The 22,034-nt window shown below is 45.4% G+C and overlaps 1 protein-coding gene across 1 annotated transcript in view; it reads right to left on the bottom strand.

The window, feature by feature from the left end:
* Positions 1–15,543, bottom strand: part of OBSCN (obscurin, cytoskeletal calmodulin and titin-interacting RhoGEF) — a 164,995-nt gene extending 149,452 nt beyond the window's left edge. Inside the window, exons 1-2 of the mRNA XM_063171002.1 lie at positions 15,278–15,543; positions 3,939–5,047 (exon numbers count right to left, since the gene is read on the bottom strand). Of these exons, the coding sequence (XP_063027072.1) occupies positions 3,939–5,034 (1,096 nt within the window). The 5' untranslated portion in view covers positions 5,035–5,047; positions 15,278–15,543. The remainder of the gene's footprint in view (positions 1–3,938; positions 5,048–15,277) is intronic.
* Positions 15,544–22,034: the final 6,491 nt, after the last annotated feature.

Below are 22,034 nucleotides of genomic sequence, written 5' to 3'. Positions count from 1 at the left end.
CAAACCGGCAATGAGAGGATGTTATTTTTAAAAGGCAAGTCCTGCTAACACATATTTTGCTAAGAATAGGTGCAGCCTGCAAAGAAACCCAATGTTTTCTTAACCTTATCAAGGCACATCTGCCCTCTAAACCTCCCTTTTTCACTTGCCTACATTTCCCCTTTCTTATTGCTGGAATTCTCACATTTATTATTCCAGAGGCAAGTTTACCCTCTGCTTAATGAAAATGAGCCAAGAAAGGTAAGAATATGGAAAAACCTCCCAGTAAAAGCTGGCTAAATGTGGATTGAAAAGCTTCCACCATCTTCAGCCTTTGATCTTCCTAATTACTGTGTTTTCCCAATTTCCTTTCTACCTCCTCATTTCTCAAGTTGCAATTATTTTTCAGACCTCCAATGTGACTGCCATGACAGTGACCATCCAAAATCCCATCTGATCAGAGGGAGAATGAGGCTGCCTCAGCACCAGGGTGTTTTTCCCATCCCCATCCTGTTTGCCTTGCAACCTTTAACCTTCTCACCCAGTATCTGGTTACTTTATTCAGGGACTCCAGCGAACACAGCTTGGCCCAGGGTGGAGACCTGAATTCTGGTCTCACCAACTTTACACACGGCCCAGGGAAATCTCCAAAGCCTTCAGCAAACCCAGGCTGGTTATTTATGTTCCTCCCATCCTCCCCATGCCTTGATTTGTTAAAGGTTTATTCTTGGGCAATTCAATTGGGACAATTCTCCCAAATCCTTTTACAGCTCACATCTCAGTGTATGGATTGTGATTTTATCTCTGTTCCAGGCACATTTCTGAATCTAATCAAGCTCCAGTTTTCCTTGTTTAGGAGAGTGATTCTCTGCCCTGTAGCCTTTCTTTGTTTAAGTCTGATTCACTAAATCTCATTTAGGAACAGCTCGAAAAATTCTTTTTTTTTCCTCCCAGCTCAGTGATCTTTAAGGCACAGGCTCAGCAAAGAGTTCACAAATGTTGGGTTGCTGGGTCCCTAAGTTCCTAGGATGTAGACTGACAGAACATAGGAGGTTTTCTATGGATGTCCCATGCCTGGAAGTGTTCAAGGACAGTTTGAACAGGGCCCTCAGCAACCTGACCTAGTGAGTGCCATCCCTGCCCATAGAAGAGGGTTGGAACCAGATGTCCTTTGAGGTTCCTCCCAGCCCAAACCATTCTGATCCAATGATGGCTGCTTGGAGAATTCACCCTCTCCTACACAGCTGAGCAAAGAGAAGTTTGCAGGGCAAGATGATCTCCCTCCCTAAGTCTGACAGCAGATGAACCAATGGCATCACACAAAACAACAGAATTAAAATCTCAACAGAATTAAAAGCTTTTTTCATCTGCTGCATCACTCTGACCTGTCTTGGGAGGGCTGAGAAGAACTTCTGGTGACACAAAGGAGAGTCATTTATCAGGGCCTAATTATAACCAACACACGTAGATTTTCCATGGCAGCCTTGGCCTGGACAGGGAGCCAAACGTGGCACAGCATGAAAAATAAACAATCCATAAACATTTCCACTTCAGCCTCCTGACTCACAGGCAGCTCTGGACAACAGACAGGAATCAATAACCCTTTCCCATGGTGCTTGCTCCCAGACTGGCTGCTTCCCTGGCTTTCCTCACCTCCTTTGGAACAGGTTGCAGCCATGAGAGCAATAGGATAAAAACAGAGGGTTTTTATACAATATTTTTATAATTTTTATAATTTTTTTATATTTTATATAATTTTTATAATAAAAACAGGCAGAGGAGGGGAGGTTTGTTTTTGCAAGGTGTTGTGCAGGGAAATGAGTTTGATCCATCCTCAAAGTGATCCCCCACCAGGGTGAGGGCCAGGATTCATCCCCAGCTCTGAGCCCCAGCTCATGAGGTAATCCCAGCTTTATAGAACAGGACAAATGCCCTTCCCCACGCCACTCAGCACCTCCAAGGGACAGCAAGGGGTGGGACAAGTGCCAGTGAGTTCCACGGATCAGGTGTCACTGATGGGCACAGGGACTGAGCCACTTTCCAAAAAAGGGAAAACACAAAATCAAATAACACCTTTGAGAGGCTTAAAGATGAGTATGAAACACAGATAATTCCTACTTAATTGTGTTTCTAATTATTTTGCTGCCAAGGAAAAATCTTTGAGTTTTACCACTTAAGTGGCAAAATCTTTTGTCTCTGACAGCTCCTTTACAGGTGCTACCCGCATTCCAAACTGCTGTCCCCATGCCAAATGGGAGAGCAGCTGGAAAATTTAGAGCTTTCTGGATTGTTCAAGGCCAGGTTGGATGGGGTTGGAGGAACCTGCTTTGGTGGAAGGTGTCCCTGCCCATGGCAGGAGGTTGGAATGAGATGATTTTTAAGATCTCTTGCAATCCAAACCATTCTGGGATTCTATAAAAACTGTGTGTCACACTTTGGTTGCCATTCTGAAGAACTAGGGCTGACCTGCACAAGTGTGGAGTGACCCTCTGAAGGCAAGTTCTTCACCACTGACTATGGCAAACAAAGGCATCCTGGGCCTGGGAGGCTTTCTAGGATTCAAGGAGCACAAACTATCCAGCAACCCAAGCTGGGAAAAGGCTGAAGAGCCTGGCAAGATCCAGGCTGCTGGTCGGTCACTGTACAGGAAAACTGAGCTGGACTGTAATTAGAGTTGGAGTAGGTCCCCCAGGGGATCTGAGGCAGCCTGACATGCTCATCTTGTAGGGAGGGGTTTCCACTACTACAAATGGCATGTCTGAGTAAACCCCATGGTGATCACAAACCCAGATGTGACTAAAGCCTGGAGGGTGAGACAGGGCACTGGCAGTCACTGACCTAGAGCATGGAAAAGGATCTCTTACATCACTGTGAAACCAGGACTGACAGGAGCCTTAGGGACCTGGTGCACCCCAGCTGCCCCACAACCAGCGGATGCCTTGCGAGGGCTGACCTAGAACAGAGACTGGTTGGAGCTAAGGAATAAAGTAGGGATTATTAGGAGGCTTCAACAGATCCACCTTGGGCAGCACAAGAGCCCAGCCAGGGCTGCACCCCAGGGGAACTTAAAGTGCTTACTAAATGGACGACCAGTCACAGGGTCTAACACTTTTATCAGTTCTGCTCCATTTGCATATTGGAGCTAATTGTCCAATTCCAGCTTTAGCCCATGAAGTCTCATCTTTTTTGTTTTTCTCTCCAGCCCACAGTGTTTGTGTTCTTGGGCTGAGATTTGGATCATTTGTCCTTGGTGCCCAGCTGGAGCAGGAATTGTTTTGTCTCCCTGCTCTGTGCACAGAGCTCACCATCCCCTGATATGAAGTCCAGACCCATACACTAAAGCAGCACAGAATTTGAAAGATATAAAAGCTAAAACCTGAGGCATCACATCCAGTTCTGCCTCATCCATCTCTACCTGGCACCTCTTTACTGCCCTTCCTAAGAACCACCAGCAATGAGACTCTGTCCCCAGGCCATCTACTCAAGTGCCCAAGCCCTTTCCACCAGGAGAGCTTTATTCAGCCCTTCCCAGCTTGGGTTTTTGGATACTCTGTTCTCCTTGAACACTCCTAGAAAACCTCTCAGGTCCAGGATGCCTTTGTTTGCCATAGTCAGAGGTGAAGAACTTGCCTTCAGAGGGTCACTCCACACTTGTGAAGGTCAGTCCTAGTTCTTCAGAATGGCAACCAAAGTGTGACACATCTAACACCCTCCCACGCAGCAGTTTGGAGGCAGATGTTTTGTTCAATGTCCTCTTGAATGCTCCTAGAAAACATCCCAGGTCCAGGATTCCTTTGTTTGGAATCGCACACAACGCAAGTCTGACGCATCTAACACCCTCCCCTGCAGCAGTTTGGCAGGCTGAGGTTTTGTTCAAACCAAAAACCACCCACCCCACCCCAATCCAAAGGTGTATCCTTGCAGACACACCCACCCTGGTGACAACCACACCCACCCACCTTTGACAGTGACCAGCACAGAGCTGTAGGTCTGCCCCGCCAGATTGGAGGCCGTGCAGGTGTACAGCCCGTTGTCCGTCTGCTTGCAGAAAAGGATCTTCAGTACAAAGTTCTCCTGGTCATCCTCATAGATAACATGCCTCCGGCCTTCCGCAATGACCTCGTTGTCCTTCTTCCACACAATCACGGGCTTAGGCTCTCCTGTCACGTAGCAGCTGAGCTTAGCGTGCTTGCCCTCGGTCACGCTGCAGGTACGTGTCAGGGCCCCGAGCGCGGCGTTGCGCGCGCCCTTGGCCAGGCCCGCCGCCCGCTCGTAGTCCCGGGACAGGCCGTAGCCCAGGCTGGACAGCCCCTCCACGGCCGAGTAGGCCGAGTCCAGAGTGCTGTGGGAGATGTCCATCTTCCTGATCTCCTCCCGCCTCTTCTGCAGATGGGACAGCAAGGAGGCCGTCTTGCCGCCACCGTCGGGGTTGGAGGAGCCGCGCGTTTCAACCACCAGCGCGGCCGAGGCACTGGCGGAGCCGATGAGGTTCTCTGCCCGGCACGTGTAGGTGCCACTGTCCCCCAGCTGGGCACACTGGATGGTGAGAGCGTTGGACTCACCAGCAGACTCAATCTGGAAGCGCCCAGCGTCCGCTTTGTTCCTCAGGTATCGCCCGTCCTTCTCCCAGTTCACCGAGAGGGGAGGGCTGCCCTGGACTTTGCATTTGAACATGACGTCTTCTCCCAGGGTTACTTTGATGTTGGTAGGTTTCTGGATGAAGTAAGGAGCCGACTCTGTGACCGTGGTCTCCTCTCCCACCTTGATGCTGACAGCAGCAAAGGCCTCCCCGATGGTGTTCTTGGCCCGGCAGATGTACTGGCCGCTGTCCTCCAGGCTCAGGTCGTAGATGGTTAGCCGGTACAAATCCCCATCCTCTGTGGTTTTAAACCTTCCCCCAGAGTGCACTGGAAGTTTATCCTTCTCCCAGCTCACCACTGGGATGGGGTTTCCAACAATCTGGCAGCTCAGCGTGGCGTCCTTCCCTACAGACACCATGAAGGCCTTGGGCCGGGTCAGGAAGCGCGGGACCCCGCTGAGCGAGCTGTAATCCATCCTGGCTTCCTTCCTGCAGGGACACAGAGAAAAGGGTCAGCAGAGAGCAGGGCAGAGGGTGCACCCAAAAAAAAAAGAAAATTAAAAAAAAAAAAAATCACTGCAATCCCCTGGTATCAGAGTGTTTGTCACCTGGAACCCCCATGTGTGATGATGTTTCCCTCATCTTCAGGACAAGAATCTTGACTCCATATTTCAGAAGGCTGACTTATTATTTTATGATATATATTACATTAAAAGAAAATTATATACTAAAACTATACTAAAAGAATAAAAGAAAGAATTTCATCAGAAGGCTAGCAAAGAATAGAAAGGAATGATGATAAAATCTTGTGACTGACCAGAGTCCCGACACAGCTGGACCTGTGATTGGTCATCAAGTAGAAACAATTCACAGGAGACCAATCAAAGATGCATCTGTTGCATTCCACAGCAGCAGATAATTATTAAAAAATATATAAACAATATTATTATTGGTTACATTTCCTTTCTGAGGCCTCTCAGCTTCTCAGGAGAAAAATCTTAGCAAAGGTACTTTTCAGAAAATATGTCTGTGACACCCATATTTTCAATGCCCTTCTCATTACGGGTGAGAAGGAATATTATTGGTTTTGAGGATTTCCTACATTTGAGGTTATAAACTGCTGCATGAGGCAGCTCACTTCCCCACAGAGCCTCTGGGCAAAACAAACTTTGTGCAAAACAGCCCAAAACTCTTCGGGCTGTTCATACAGAAGGAATATGATGATGCCTTTCCTCTGTGGCACTCAGAAAGTGACCTGCACTAAAGCTGTGTGACAGATAGGCTGGTTCTGCAGCCACAAAGAACAAACTGGACACCACATTCTGAGAGATGGGTCTGCCCATCAAGATACTGCCTCCATCTCAGAATTGGTTGGGGTTGGAGGGGACCTTCAAGATCATCTCATTCCAATCCCCTGCCTTGGGTAGGACTGTCACTCCCTAAGACCAGGTTTTCCAAGAAGATTTGAGTGCACCATTTCTCTTCAAGCTGTTGTGATAGATGAGTAATGCAATGATTGACTCTCACAATTCATAGACAACTATTATGGATATAAATTAAGAAAAGCTTATAGATTTATAGTTATGTTGTACCCCCTGGTGTGGTTATCAAGGGACAGCTGGAGTTGGCACATCTGGGAGGGCTGGCTTGTCACTATGGAACACCTGGGCTCCAACCAGGATTTGAGGAAGAGATCTCCACCACTGGACAGCAAAGAAGGGGTTGATGGACAGAACTTTGGGAGGGATTAAACGGTTAAAAAGGGAAAACCTCCATTGTGAGGGGGCTGAGCAATGGCAGGGAAAATCTTTTGCTCCCAGTGCCATAGCCTTTTTTCTTTATTCATTCTTCTGTTGTATTTTTGATAAGGTTTAATAAACCTTCCTGAACTATGAAAAGTGAGTATCTATTTCTCACACTGTTTAACCTCTTTGGCCTCATGACGCCGGACCCCTCTGTCCTGGCAGCTCCTGCCTGACTGTGGGAATGGTCCTGCTCCAGGTGAGCACATCCCTGCCTTTTCACCTCCAAAGTTCTGCACACAGCACAAGGACCAGGGCTCTGGGTGCTGTAACTCAGAAAGGAAATTAAACCCAGTCAGTGAGACAGAAATATCCTTCTTAATCCTGCAGCAGTTTGGCTTCCCTGCTGGCCACACATCCACCCACTCTCTCACCCAATGGCAGGTGCTCTCCCCAGCTCCAGCAGAAATCAATAGGAACAGGCCAAAACCCTGCTTTAATTTCTTAAATCACCATTTCTCCATCCTCCTCCAGCTCCTGTCAGTCCATTTTTGTTAATGCACAAATCACTGATGGCATCAGGGACTGAGGGTTGGATCAATTTGCTGCATGACCTTGGGAAAAATCACTTCTTTTCCCAATTTCTTGTCTCCCCTCCCACTTCTTCATACCAAGACAGGGATGGGCTAGCAAATAATTATGTGCACAGTGTATACATGACAATGTACTTGCTGAGGTAAATGACAAATAGTGCATGAAAAGTACCAACAGATTACAAATTTAATTCCATTTATGCTGCTGTGGATTGAAAAATACAAGCTTACCATTAAATCCATACATTGGAAAAGAGGTGGCACAAAAATACAAAATGGTGTTTGCTATGAGAGCCCAAGAAACTTTTGGAAAACTGCCTCAGGCACAGGGTGGGATTCTTGGGGCTGTCCTGAATGGTCTTTTTGGGTCACTTCCAGCTCAGGATATTCCATGATTTTGGGAGCATTATTATCATTCCAAAGTTATTGCTGAGCCAAACTTCAAACTTCATCTGGGTCACAGATCTAAGGCAAAACCAAATGTAACCTTTCTACGTTTAACAGAAAATACACCCCATGTCCTGTCCTACCCTGTGTCTCCCACTCCAAAGAACACACAAAATGACAAGGAGCAATCAAAGACTTTTCCTTTTAGATGAGATCAATCCTTTCTAAACTAATTCAATTTTCGTTGCTTTTGTTTCCTGGTATTGAACAAATTTCATTATTCTGCTACAGATCTTTAGAAACTAAAGAAACAGGTTTCAAACATTAAAGCTGGGAGGGGGAAAAATAGCAGCAAGGAAAATTTACTTTTAGCACATGCTAAGATGGTAAAGAATGATTGACTTGCAGTCATCAGTGCTATGACCAGCTGACTTTCTGTCAAGTGGCCACCTTCAATGCACCGATCTCTTTTTCTCTTGGTCTCAAACTGGTCTAGAAATCTGTGAATTAGTTTGGAATTCTCTGGACCCTCTTACAAGCCCACTCCCTGCCCTCAGCTGAGCTTTGAAATGTGTTTTCCATAAACGCTTGTGCAGCTGCAAGCAGAGAAGCTGCATGGAGGGTTAGCAGGGGCAGACAGGAGCCTGGGGCTGCAGCCAAAGTACACTGAAGTCAGTGGAAATTTCCACTGAAGCCAATTGATTGACAATCAGAGCCTCCTGCTCATCTGGGGAAGGACCATTTCAATGCTCAGAAGGGGATGCTGAGGTTCAGCTCAGCTCTGGAGAGCCCAGCAGAACCCTTCACTGCATTAACTGAGAGTTAAACACCAAAACAGACTCAGAGCTCATGACCTAATATTTCCCAGCCATTATTTGAATTTCAGGCTGCACTGAGCCATCAAAACACTTGGATTCACCTTCAGAAGACACTGCCACGTCTCAAACTTCCTGGGTTCCTATTGTGTCCAACAGAGACATCACTAACTTATTTCCAGCTTTGCAGTGTCAAAAAGAGCAGAAAATTAAAGTTGCTTCATTTCTCCATCCAGCTGGGCTCTGCATGACATGGACAAGTGCCTGAAGCACTGAGGTGGCCACAGAGACACGAGAGGAGCTGCCAGGGACCTCTCAGCAACCAGGGGCTTCTCTCAGCCCACCAGAGTGCCATTTCCATCACTTCCACACCTTTCTGTGCCTGGAGGAGCAGGGTGAGGGCTCCCAAAGCCTGGCTCTTATGCTGCTCGCTTCATAAAGTGCATCCTTCTCTCCCTGCTAAGCTGTGCCTAAACAAACGCACCCCAGATGCTCCCTGGTACCTGTGAGAGTCAGGAACGGCCAAAAATAGTCAAAAAACAGAGAGTCAGGAATGGCCAGAAAACAGCCAAAAAAGCCATAACCAACCAAAAAAACAAAAAAAAAACAAAAAAAAAAACAAAAAAAAAAACAAAAAAAAAACAGCCAAAAAGCAAAAAAAAAAAAAAAAACAGCCAGAAAAACCCAACTAAGAAAAAAAAGGCCAAAAAAGCCAAAAAAAAAAACAGCAAAAAAAAAGCCAAAAAAAAAAAACCAGCAGCCAAAATAAGAAAACAGCCAAAGTTAAAAAAAAAAAAAAAAACAGCCAAAAAAAAAAAAAAAAAAAAAAACCACAAAAAACAGCCAGTCAGGAACAGTCAAAAACACCACATGCCTGTTGGTTTTGCTCCTGAACCAAACTGGTGCAGCAAATCCATCCAAGTGGCCTCCAGGTCCAGCCTCCATCTCCCATGGGTCCCAAAAACTCATCTGGTGTTTGCAGATGATCCTTCCCATCCAGTACAAGCTCCTGTGTCCACGGACCTCCTAGTGTGGGGTGAAAACCACATCCCCTGCTCTTACCTACACCTCCAGCAGCTTTCACACTCTATAAGGTTTTTACACCTTTCTAAATGGCCAGGATGCCAGAGAAAAAACCCAGGAATCAGTGAAAACAGTATGTGCTCATCATTATTTTAGATATTTTTCTAGCATGGAAAGAAAAAACAGGGTTTATTCCTTGCTCTGCTGCTGGCTTGCTTTTATAATTATGAGATAGACACTCCAGTTCTATTATCTTTAGTCCCCATCTGAAAAAGAGGGGGGAAAAGTTGTTTTATGGGTGTGCAGAGCATGAAATGCAGTGAGAGGCATTAAATCCTAACCTGTGGCAAGGATGAGGCTGTGTGTGTATCTAACACATCTAACAAATTAGACAGACTGAACAAGATAAACATTTTATAATTTAAACAAGATTACATTTTATGATTTCATTTATAATTTAAACAAGATTACATTTTATAATTTCAAATGGGATAAAACCCATCACTGGATTAGGATGATAAATAGATTTAGGAAAGCACCGAAAGGACAAGATTTCATATTTCTACTGTGCAACCTGCCAATCAACTTATTCAATAGTTACTCTGATCTCAATTATTTACAGGTTCATTCAAACTTCAAAAAAAGCCCAGTAACTCTGAAACTTAAATTTAAAAAATAGTAACTCTCTGCAAGTGCCAGGGCAGCTCCCTTGGAAGCAACAGGACCAACAACAAAGCATGAATAAAGCTAGTCAATGCAAATGCCCTTTCCAATAAATCTCAGGCATTTGCCAGTGTCACATTTCCCCATGTAATCCCTCTGTGATGAATCATTTGCAGCAGAGATCACATTCCCATCCTGGGCATTTCTGAGCACGCCAAAGGCAAACTGGCAGCAATTATAATTTTGCTTTATGTCTTTATTCATTCGGATTTTCCCTGATTTGTGTTTGGGGGAAGAGGCAGAAGTGCACAGAGCTGTCAGATAAATAAATAAATCCCTGCCCTGGGGCCAACAAGCAGCTGGTCCAGACCTCCTGTGCCACCACTGCCAGTGTCTGCTTCCCATGGGCAGGGGAGTGAGTGCCTTGCAGTGGGAACCACCAGAGAGTTCTCCAGTTCCTGATGGAGAACTCAGAAGTGGAAAACTCTGATGGTGGTGCCACCAAATTCCTGAATGTTTTGGGCTGGAAGGGACCTTAGAGACTCATGGTCCACCCATGGTAAACCATCCTGTTCCACCTCACCATGGGCAGGGATATCTTCCACCATCCCAGGTTGCTCCAAGCTCTGTCCTGGCCTTGGACACTTCCAGGGATCCAGGGACAGCCACAGCTTCTCTGGGAAACCTGTGACAAGGCTTCACCACCCTCTGAGGAAGAATTTCTTCCCGATATTCAACCCAACCCTGCCCTCTGGGGCAGAGAGGAATTTCTTCCTAATATTCAACCTAACCTCCTCCTTATCCTGTCCCTCCATCCTTGTCCCCAGTCCCTCTCCAGCTCTCCTGGAGCCCCTTCAGGCCCTGCCAGGGGATCTGAGCTCTCCCTGGACCCTTCTCTCCTCCAGGCTCTCCCAGCCTGGCTCCATCCCAACCTCCTGGATTCACTCTGCAGTGTTGGCTGATGGGCTGGGTTGGTTTCACGTTCTTCATCCCTGCTGATCTGCACCTGGACACCTCCCACAGCCTCTGAGAAGGCAGAGGTGTCCCCACCATGGTGAGCTGTCCCCCAGCCTGGGAGCAGCCTGTGATGAAGCTCTTTCTGTGAGACAGGACAGGGGGAACGGGTTATTCTCTGCCCAAGCCTTTCCATTCAAGGATTAGAAAGAGAATCCTGTCCGCCATGGTAGGAAAATTAATCTACAAATACCAGAGGTTTATGTCCAAAAAGGAGACAGAGGAGACCTTTTTGGCTTTACTTGAATAAAGGGAGAGGCCATGGGGCATTCCCCTAAGGTCTCTCAAATTTTTGGAGGATGCAGCCTTCCTTTTTATCCCAATTTCCCAGCCACATTTCCCTTCTCTCTTTCCCCGTTTCTGAGGTACTTGAGAGGTTCAGGCTTACCTGGTACCAAAGATTTCCCTTAAATGTATAACCCTCCCTTTTATTTTTAATTCTTATGGAATTTAGGGGTTTTTCTTCTCCATTGGTCCTTTCTTTCTTTTGTTCTTTCTTTCATCTTTCCATGTCTGATTTATCAGCAAACTTAAAATTTATTTGTAAAAGCAAATATCTTTTTCCATTCATCAATCAGTGGAATCCTTCCCATGGTTTCTTTTCTCTCTCAGTGCTGGTTTTATCCACCAGCAGACCCACAGCTTGTTTGGAAAGACAAATCCACTATTCATTTCAACCAGGACTCAGAGTAAAAAGCACGATACAATCCATCCCATAAAACATTCCTGAGACAAAAGGTGGCCACGAGCAGCAAAATTAGAGACTTTGGGGACATGATTAAACCTAAAGGATCACCAAGGTCCAAACACAGATCAGAAGCACAGAATTTCTCTCAGCACCACATTAAGCCCTTCACAACCCTATTTGCTCATTTCCTCAATTCTCTTTTACCCTTTCTTTGGTCAAAAATACATTGATTTGAGGTATTTTTCTTGCCTTTGGAGTTTATGTTTCCTGAACTTCCTCTGCAATGCTAGATTCTAATCCTCTCACTCCTTTTCCTGACAGGAAAGGCAGGATTTACAGGGAACCTCCTGTCTCTGAATCCTGAGCTTTCAAAGAACATCCCTGAAACGAAAGCTCCAGATAAAAATCAAGGCATCGGCCGCTATTACCACAGTTTACACAACTTATCTGCTTGTATTGTTCCATCTAAAAACATCAGGAAATGGAATCCGTGGGTGGGAAGGGAAGTCCATGAGTTGTCAAATGGGAAGTTTGGGTTCCCTTTGATGTTTAAAATCCTGCTGAGGGAAAACAGCAACAACCTGGCCGCCCTCTGGCTTCCAGCAGCCTCCCAGGGAATGGACAACGGTTGCAGACATCTTTTCATTAAAAATCCTTCCTTAGGATTTTTTCCTTTTGAGAAGCTGAGAAGCCTCAGGAACAAAACGTAAATATTGATTTTCTGCTGCTGTAGAATGCAACAGGTGCATCTGGGATTGGTCTCGTGTAGATGTTTGGAATTAATGGCCAATCGCGGCAGAGTTGGCTCTCTCCCTGTCCAAGCCACAGACTTTTGTTGATTCATTCTTTTTTATTCTTAGCCAGCCTTCTGATGAGAACCTTTTCTTTTATTCTTTTAGTGTAGTTTTAATGTAATATTTATGATAAAACAATAAATCAAGCCCTCTGTAACACGGAGTCAGATCCTCATCTCTTCCCTCATCCTCAGACCCCTGTGAACACCGTCACAGATGACTCTGGAATAGCACGAGTGTTGGGTGTCAGCTGCAGGCTGGGTGACATCAGCCAGGCTCTGGTGGGTGCCTGAGAGCCATTAGAGCAGACAGGGAGCTCTGGGGGTGAAATGCACACCAGCACAGCCAGTGCTGCTGCCCATGACACCCCTAAATCGGGGCTCAGCACTCTAATCCAGGCGGGCGGGATTCATCCCCTTCCAGCAGTATCTGCGCCTCAGGGCTTAGCTTGGCCTACTCCGAATTCCACTGCAGTGAGGGAGAAGCGATTTTGGCATGTCCAAAGGTCACTGGGTGGGCAGATGGGGGAGGTTTCTGTGGGGGATCCGTCACTGCAGGTGTTGGGCACAGAGAACCTGCAGCACACGAAGCCTTTTGCAAGGATCTCCTAACTGGGCTCAGAGCAAGGTTTTGTTGGAACCCAGGACATCCCTCTGGCTGCCCTGCATGGCTCAAACCCCTGCCAGGGGGCTCAGAGGCCCTACACGGAGCCAAAGACCCCTGTGCCTTTGATTTTAACTCATGGAAACCATTACCAACCTTATATGAGGATTTAAGAGCCATGAGAGTTTAAGTAGAATGATAGTTTGTCACAAGGTGGAAGAGTAGAATTTGGGGTTTTTAGAATGAGGGTTCAGAAGCCAAGATGGAGGGATTTGGGCATGTCTTGTCCTTCTTTCTTCTTCTTAGCCTCCATCTTCTGAGTGATGGTGGCACTTTTGGATTGGTTTAGAGTAGAGACAGACTGTCTAACATAGGTGATAAGTATTGGAAAATTATTGTAAATAATGCACACGTAGTTTTTAGTATAAAAAGATAACACCACCCCAAGGTGGTCAGTGTACCACAGACTGACCTGCCAGACAGACCTCAGCAGGTCAGAGAAAGAATGTTATAGATAACAGAGAATAAACAACCTTGAAAATCAGAGCTAAAGAATCCTGACTCCTTCAAGCACCAGGCTGGGAAAAAGAGACTTTCTAACACCTTGGGGTCATCCTGACCACAAAGACCCCAAGAAGGTTTGTCTGCATTCCCTCCCATTCACAGCCTGCCTCCATCCTAAGCCAAAACCCATGGGAGATGTTGAGGGAAAGCTCCTGGCAGGCCAGGGGCTGACATGGTGTTAAACATGGTGAGCAGCCCTCAGGGAAAAGGAGAAGCTCGAGGTACAATTCTGACCTTCGGGGTAGGGCTGAAATGCACCAAGTGCCTCAGAGGGACCTGCAGCTCCTCATCTCCCCCTGTTAGTCCCTTATCAGTAACCTGGGTGTTCCCAATGGTTGGTAGCAAACAAGGCTTCAAACATTTAGAAAATTCCAATGAGGAGCAAGAATAAATCACGTGGTTTGTGAACATCACTGGGCAGGAGGGTCAGACACACCTCCCAGCCACGTTAGCAGTACACACTTCACAGAAACCACAACAGATTCAAGCCACTTAGGTGATTTACATGGTTAAAACACTTTTTATCTTTCCTCTCTACAGAGACAGACCTATCTTAGAAAACTCATCCCACTTCCAACCACCTGGCCAAAACCATTTTCCACCAACACACCAGCACCTCCAAGAAGCTCCATGCAAGGAAAGGATTTCATCCTCCTTGGGGGTTTTACTGCAACATGGGGACTTCACTTCACAACCCACCCTTGATGGAGCCACAAAACCACCCCTGAAACTCCCAGAGGCCTCAAACTGCACAGAGCAGCCCCTCACGACTCCACAGCAGCCACTTTTCCTTCCATTCTTATGAGCCTCCCAAGGCTGCTCTGACAACAGCAAAAGGCCAAAGCACCAGGGAGGTCTGGGCACATTGTGATGTTCACTTCTGGTCTGTGGGGCTGAGAATAAAAGATACAAATGGAGAGAAAACACACAAATTCTGAGGTTTCCAACCCAGGAGACAGAAAAGGAGTAACAAAAACATAGAAACTTCATCACAAATTCCACCAAACTGCATTTTGCTTGACACACAGGCCTGGAGAGAGGCAGCTGTGGCAGAATCACATTAAAAAAACAGACTTGCAAAGATAGAAATGCTCCTGTTTTAGCCATGTGATTTCCTCCTTGAGGGAGTTGCAGGATCACAGCTCCCATATGGACAAAGAATTCCCTTGGTGACAATCAGGCACGACCTAAGCCCTTGTATTTTAACAAGTGCACGTCATTGTCATTACAGTCACTCCACCCCATTGAGCTGTAGGGCCCAAAATAGCCTCAGCTGTCCAGCTCCATCTCTCCCTATCTCCCCTCAGAACCATTTGGAGAAATGGGAGGAGGGTGGGGGGCTGCAGAGTGAATCTGTATTGACACCAGAGAGGAGCTCAGAGAGGAAAAATGTCCTGGCTGAAGAGAAAAGCTGCACTGAGATGATGCCCTGGAAATAAAGCTTTTTGAAATGTTCCTTTCTGCCACCTCTCCATGTGTTTCTCCAGGCTCTCCATGCCCAGTGGTGTCTCAGATTTGGGGACAAAGCATACCAAGTTGAGTCTACAGCTCTAAAGCTGATTTTTTTTCCACTTTCCCTCTCTGGAGGCTGATCTTTGCTCAGAAGTAATTAAGCAGAACAATCCACATTTGGTTCAGAGAAAAAGAAGGAGGGATTTATTACTTGCACCTTCAGCTCCATCCCCAAAAAAGTTTCATGAAGCAAAAGCAGCAAAACATCCTCCAGCATGGCACAACAACCACCTCACCCTCCCTCAGCTACCAACGACCTTCTCCACATCCTGCTGGACTTCCAGCATCCCCAAATCCACCTCTCTTCAGCTTTGTTCTTACCTGGAGTCTTGTCTGAGTCTGAGGAGGACAAAGCTCCGGGCAGAGGAAGCAAAATCCGATTCCTACTGCGATGAAAGGAGGGGGAAGAGGGAAGAGGGGAGCAGAGGACGCGGGGAGACCATGTTGGCTTGGGTTCCCCCCCGCTTTCCCCTCCAGGAAATAAAACAGAAACCTCAGCAATGGCAGGGAGGTGCAGAAGGTGACCCCGAGTCCCCCTGCAGTGGCTCTGCTGGCCAGGGTCAGGCTGTGCCACCCCCCTGACCCTCCTCTCTGGGTTCTCCTCCTCCAGTCAAATCGCTGACGCGCTTCTCCTTGCCTCCAGAGCCCGGCTCCAAAATAGCTCTGGGTGTCATTTACCAGGGAGATTAAATTTCCTGCGGCACACAGGCAAAAGGGCAGCGTTGTAGGGACTCACTGCCACAGCCCAGCAACAGCAGGAGGGCAAAAAAATCCCAAAAATGGGGGTTTGGGTGGCCTGGGGGACAGGGTGGGTCAGAGGTGCTCCTCAAGGGTCCATCCCACAGCTGAATGGGATGTGGGCACTCAGGAATGGGGGGCTGCTGAATTATCAGCATTGCACACTGGACAGCAATTCTGTCCCAAAGGCATCAGATCAATTGTAGGTTTATTTATAAATAAATAAATATCTCCCAGGCAGGAGCTGTTACAATGGCAAATCAACAGCAAGTTGATAATCCTAAGTGTGTCTCTACCCCTGCACCTTGAATATGTGTGTGTATATATATATATATATATAGGTTATATGAAGTTATATGTACATATGTAACCCATATATAACCTATATGTATATATTTATTTCCCCACCTTTTTGCTTCATTAATACAAACTGCATGCAAAAATCACCCGAGCAGCCAATCCATCACATCGCAGAGGCTCAACATCATCATTCCTATGTTTACAAGTCAAATTCCTAGTTTTTAAAAACAACCTCCTTGGGGTCCATGCCAATTCTTATTGGCAATCACAGTGTTTTAAATTTAAAACTGATTTTTGCTAATGGTCAAAGAGCTACAACAGAGCCCAGCAGGCTCCCCCACAACCACTTCAGCTCTGTGCAAATATCAGGAGTGAACTGCAAGATATGCTTATTTTTGGCAGTAAACAAAGCAGATAAGGTGCTGCATAGTCCAAGGCTCTGAAGACACAGTGATATGCTGTGTTAAATCACTTTTCAGGGCAGAAAACCACCACCAGGGCAGCACAAGGGAGTTTTAGCTGGGATTTTTGAAAGCAGAGCTTGAAGAGAATCACAGAATTCCAGAACGGTTTGGGGTGGAAGGGAGCTTAAAGATCATCTTGTTTCATGCCCCAGGAATTGTCCAAGGCCAGGCTGGACAGGGCTTGGAGCAATTCAGGATAGCTGGAAGTGTCCTTGCCCACACAGGGGGTGGAACGAGATGATTTTTAAGGTCCCTCACAGCTGAAACTATTCTGTGATTCTGTCAAAATCAATAATTTCATTTCAGGATTGAAGAGAAAAAAAGATTTAAGGTACTACCTGAATGTCCTATGCATTGGCTGAGGGACTTAATCCAATGTTCAGCTCTGTGAAAAACTCATCCCTTCTTAAAAGACAGTGCCCACTGTGCTTGTTTTGCCCTCTCTTCTGAAGGTGGATTAAAGTTTTAGCTGTAGGACTTACAGAGGCTGCCCAAAGACACAGGAATGTGCCCAGGGTGTGTCACCAACAGCTCTCAGCAGGATTCTCTCTGAATCAGCAGAATTTGGTTTCCGACCAGACCCTGCTCCACAACCTGGACATCAGCAGACTCAAGGTCTGTCCCCAGCTGATGCCTCAGGTTTAGCTTTTATATTTTCAGATTCTGTGCTGCTTTAGTGTGTGGGTCTGAGCTCCACATCAGGGCATGGTGAGCTCTGTGCACAGAGCAGGGAGACAAAACAATTCCTGCTCCAGCTGGGCACCAAGGACAAATGACCCAAATCTCAGCCCCAGAGCACAAACCCCGTGGGCTGGAGAGAGAAAAACAAGCAGGGTGGGACTGCCTGGGCTAAAGCTGGAATGGGACAATGAACTGCAAGGTGCAAATGGAGCAGAGCTGATCCCAGGGAGAGACCCCGGGAGCGCTCGTGCATTTTGGGGCCATTTTGGTTCATCTTGGGTGCAGCCCTGGCTGGGCTCTGGTGCTGCCCAAGGTGCATCCATGGAGGAGATCCTTTGAATAAATCCCTGCTTTATTCTTTAGCTCTGTCCAGTCTCTGCTCTAGGGCAGCCTGCACAAGGCATCACAAATGGTAATTTGGAATAGTCCTGTGTCCATTTGGAGCAAAGCAAAGGAAATTTGCTGTTCCCCAACCCTCCATGACACCACCTTGCATTTCCCTGCCCTATGCGCTTGCCAGAGGCACCAGGTAGATTGTTACGGGATTAAACAAGCAGTGCCTTTCCTTTAACATCATGGTGACTTTGAGGAGGATCTCAGAAACTTTATGATCTCCACCTTGGGGTTTTTTTTAGTAAAGGACCCCCTGTGTGTACCAGAATTGCAAAGTGACTCCACCAATGCCCTGTGCCAGGGCTTAGCCACTCTTTCATGCAAGAAATTTTCCCCAATATTCAAACTAAACCTCCCCTGGCACAACTTGAGGTCCTTCCCCTCCTGTCAGGAGTGGTGCAGAACCAGAAAATTCCCCCTAAATCTCCTTTTCTCCTCCTTTTTTTTGCCCTAATTCTCCTGATATGAGTTGGATTGTCTGAGCTACCCCTAAAAGTCACTGAAAATTGAAAAGAGAGAAACATCTCCAGTCCCAATGAGTTATTAACCTATTCAGGAACTACAACATGTCATGGGTTTAAAATAAAGGAGCATCTTCAAATGATGAGCTAATAAAAGTTCCAGCTTATAGAGAGAACTGTGAAAGGCTTGAAAAACACCCTGAATTTGGATGAAGATAAATAAAATATCATCAGGCACAACTCTAGTCCCTTCCTCTTTGAAATAAAAACCGAGAACTTTTCCATAAATGTTTTCTGCCCAACAACAAACATCAGGAAGATGTGTTCAAAACAGAAACTTGTGCAGTTTTAGAAAGAAAAATCTTCCCTTGCCCTTGAAAACTATAATTTGGAGTTCCAAACCTGCCCATCTGAACAGTTCAGTTGGAAATAAAAGGATGCCAAATGGAATTAACCAGAGTTTACAGGCACCAAAACAAGCTGTGTTTGGGTTTTCTCCAAAAAAATAAATTTAAATTATTTGAATTATAATAACCAGCAAGGCCTGAGGCATTATATCTTATTTCAATACTGCTCTGAAGTATGAGATTTTTTGCATAAAAAGGCAGATTTTTGTAAAAAAGATTATATTATTCCTGCTTCTCTCCGTGGGAGAATTTTATTTTTCCCCATGTGAAGCTGCACGAGAATTTAAAGGCTGACACCATTTATTTCTCCTCAGTATGTTTACTCAGTTTTTACAGCTAAAACACCCTGACTCTTTGTCTCCCAATCTAGCATTGTCAGAAAAATAAAATTAAATAAAATCAACGCTAATAAAATCTTCACAAAGAAACAAGTAACAGAAAATAAGATTTTTTTTTTCCTACCACATCTAATTCTGATGGGAAGAGCACCTAATTCAGAATTAAACCTCACAAGAAATTCCCTAAGGCACTTCTATCATGAGGGAACACATTCCCCTAAAAAGTTTACTTATACCTGGCAATGTTAATTGACAAAGTCCTGGAGGACACAGAAAATTAATATATAGAGGCAAATTAAGTATTATATTGATTTAAAAAAGAACAGAGGAACTGGGTTAATTTTTCTTCAATTCCTAACTGGATTATTTTTTCTTAAAATGCATTTTTTCAGAATTTCAGGACAAAAAAGAAATTAAATAAACAAGGCTGAAGTGACACATCTTGCTAAGGCTTCCAAAAAGCTTATAAAAGCTCCTTTTTATTTTATGCTTTCCTGAGCTTCTCTGCTCTCAGCATTAAACCTTTTTCTATATTCCTAATAAAATACCTAAATTTAAAAATTTCTGCTGAATTTTTAAATTTAGGTATTTTACCTAAATTTTACCTGATTTAACCCTGTATATCCCAAACATTTTGTCAGGATGCCTGGAGATGTTTGAAGAGTGGACACATTTGAGCATCCCATTATGGATTTTTGCCCATTTCAAAACAACTGAGGAGTTGCTGATCCCAAATCCTCCTTTGCTTCCCAGTAATCCCCAAACTTTCCCAGAGCTGCACCTGAGCAGCACTTCCCTGGCATTATGAATGACTGAAAAAGTAAAAATTAAAAAAAAATTAAATGAAAGGTTAAAAAAAATGTTTCCTGAATTTTGTGTTGGTGGAAGCCTGAAGATGCGAAGCCTCAAGATCTGCCAAAAATCAGATTTTCAGTAAAAATATGGCCCTGATGGCAAAATCTGTCTGGTTCTGTTGGGCCAATTCTTCCATTTTGGCATTAAACCTTCAATAACTACACGCTGAATAAAGCTCTGCACCACAATCCAAAACTGTGTACAGGTCTCTCACAGTACCAAGCTATTTCCTACAGGAAAAAGTTAATTTCATTCTGGTAGAAATGCACATTTTACAAGTTGTTTTGCACTGAGGGCAGTGCAATTGCCATAGAAAACCAGCACACTTGGTATAAAAATGGGGTTTTGCCCACAGAAGATATGGACTTCCCATCCCTAGAAGGGTTCAAGGCCAGGATAGATTGGGGTCTGAGCAACCTGAGAAATATTTCTATTAATAAGCCAAACAAATAAACAATCACAGCACAAAGCAAACTAAAGCCCACAAACAAAAAAGAACAGAAAAAAAACTGCCCCAAATCAAACAAACACCAAAAAAATTAAAAACAAAACCAAAAAACCAACCAACCAACCCAAAACAAAAAAATCCAAATAGAGAATCCCAGAGTGGTTTTGGTTGGAAAGGACCCAAACAAGTTCTATTAAAAAAAAACAAACAAATAAAACAGCAACAGAACAAAAACCTACAAAAAAGAAAACAAAAAAAAAAACCCTGAAACAAGCAGACACCAAGAAAATAAAAAAAAATACTCAAAAAACCCCCAACCAATCAAATCAAATCAAATCACCAAACAAAAAACCCCAACAGAGAATTCCAGAGTGGTTTGGGTTGGAAAGGACCCAAACAACCTGAGAAATAGTTATATTAAAAAACCCAAACAAATAAACAATCACAGCATAAAGAAAAAACTACAAACCAAAAAGAAAACAAAAACCAAATCAAACATTGAAAAAAATTCAAAATACCCAAACAACCACCTCAAAACCAAAAACAATACCCCAAAAACCCAACCAACCAACCCAAAACAAATCAAATAAAAAGCCCAAACAGAGACTCCCAGAGTGGTTTGGGTCAGAAATGACCCTAAAAACATCATTTTCCATCCTCCACAACCCCAGGTTGCTCCAAACCCCATCCAACCTGCCCCATATTAAACTATAAAAAACAGCCAAGAGCAGGACAACCAAGAGTATGGAGCTGATTTACCTTTTGAAACGTCTTTTACTCAAGGAACTTCATTCCTTTCAGAGAGTTACCTGCACAGAAGGTCCATTTTTAGGTGCTGAAGCAGCACCATGGGCTCTCCGTGGCCACACTCATCCATCCCTCCTTGGGTTCCAGCTAAGGAAGACGTGTCAGCATGGATAAAATGGGCTCAGTCCCTCATCCCAAACATTGCCCAGTGACTCAGCTCATCCCACTCTGCCTCTCCAGCTCCCCCTTCATTATCAGCATCACGAGGAGCCCCCGAGGGAGCTGGGGGTGCTCAGCCTGGAGAAAAGGAGACTCAGGGCTGCCCCCATCACTCTGTGCAGCTCCTGAAAGGTGCCTGTGCTCAGCTGGGGCTGGGCTCTGTCTGCAGCAGCACTGACACACCCAGAGCACACAGCCTCGAGCTGCACCAAGGCAAGTTTAGGTTGGTGTGCAAACCCAGGGCACTGGGAATATTTCTGTGTCTGCTCTGGGGTGCCCTGACCCCCAGGGCAGCACTGACTCTGACCCTCATCCATGGAGAAAGTTTCCAAGACTTCAAGATAGATCAGAATTCACAAAAGTGTGCAATAGATTATAGAGAGCAGTGTGGGTGTGTCACTGGGTGAGAAATTGAGGTTTTGGGGTTTTTAGTGTGTTGTGGATGGCAGCAAGATGGAGGGCACAGGGTGTCATCCTGGGTTTCTTCTTCATGCTTCTTCTTCCTCCTTCTCCATGGGTTTGGGTGACATTTTGTAATTGGGCAGAAAAGTCCCCATTGCAGCTCTGTGGGATCAGTTATTGGGTTAAAAGGGAAAATAATCCAGGTGTCAGTTCTTAATGGGATAGTTTAGTCTGAAAAGGCCTTGGAACAAGAGATTGTTGGCCATTTTGTGCCTTCTGATGAAAAGCTGCTGAACTCCCAGCAGTGAGACTGTTTTACTGATAAGAAACAATAAACACCTGAGTGTGAACATGAACTGCTGTCTCTGGTGCCTTCAATCCTGACACAGAGAAACCCACACCTGGAACCACCACAGGTTGGATATCAGGGAAAAGTTTTTCCCAGAAAGAGTGATAAAGTTCTGGAATGGCTGCCCGGGGAGGTGGTGCAGTCCCCATCCCTGGGTGTGTTTAACACAGCCTGGATGTGGCACTGGGTGCCAGGGTTGAGTTGAGCTGTTGGGGCTGGGCTGGACTCGATGGCCTTGAAGGTCTCTTCCAACCTGGTCATTCTGGGAATCAGCAG

Source organism: Melospiza melodia, chromosome 1, assembly GCF_035770615.1.
Source record: "Melospiza melodia melodia isolate bMelMel2 chromosome 1, bMelMel2.pri, whole genome shotgun sequence".
Classification (NCBI taxonomy): Eukaryota; Metazoa; Chordata; class Aves; order Passeriformes; family Passerellidae; genus Melospiza; species Melospiza melodia.
This window is presented reverse-complemented; position numbering and strand designations above follow the sequence as displayed.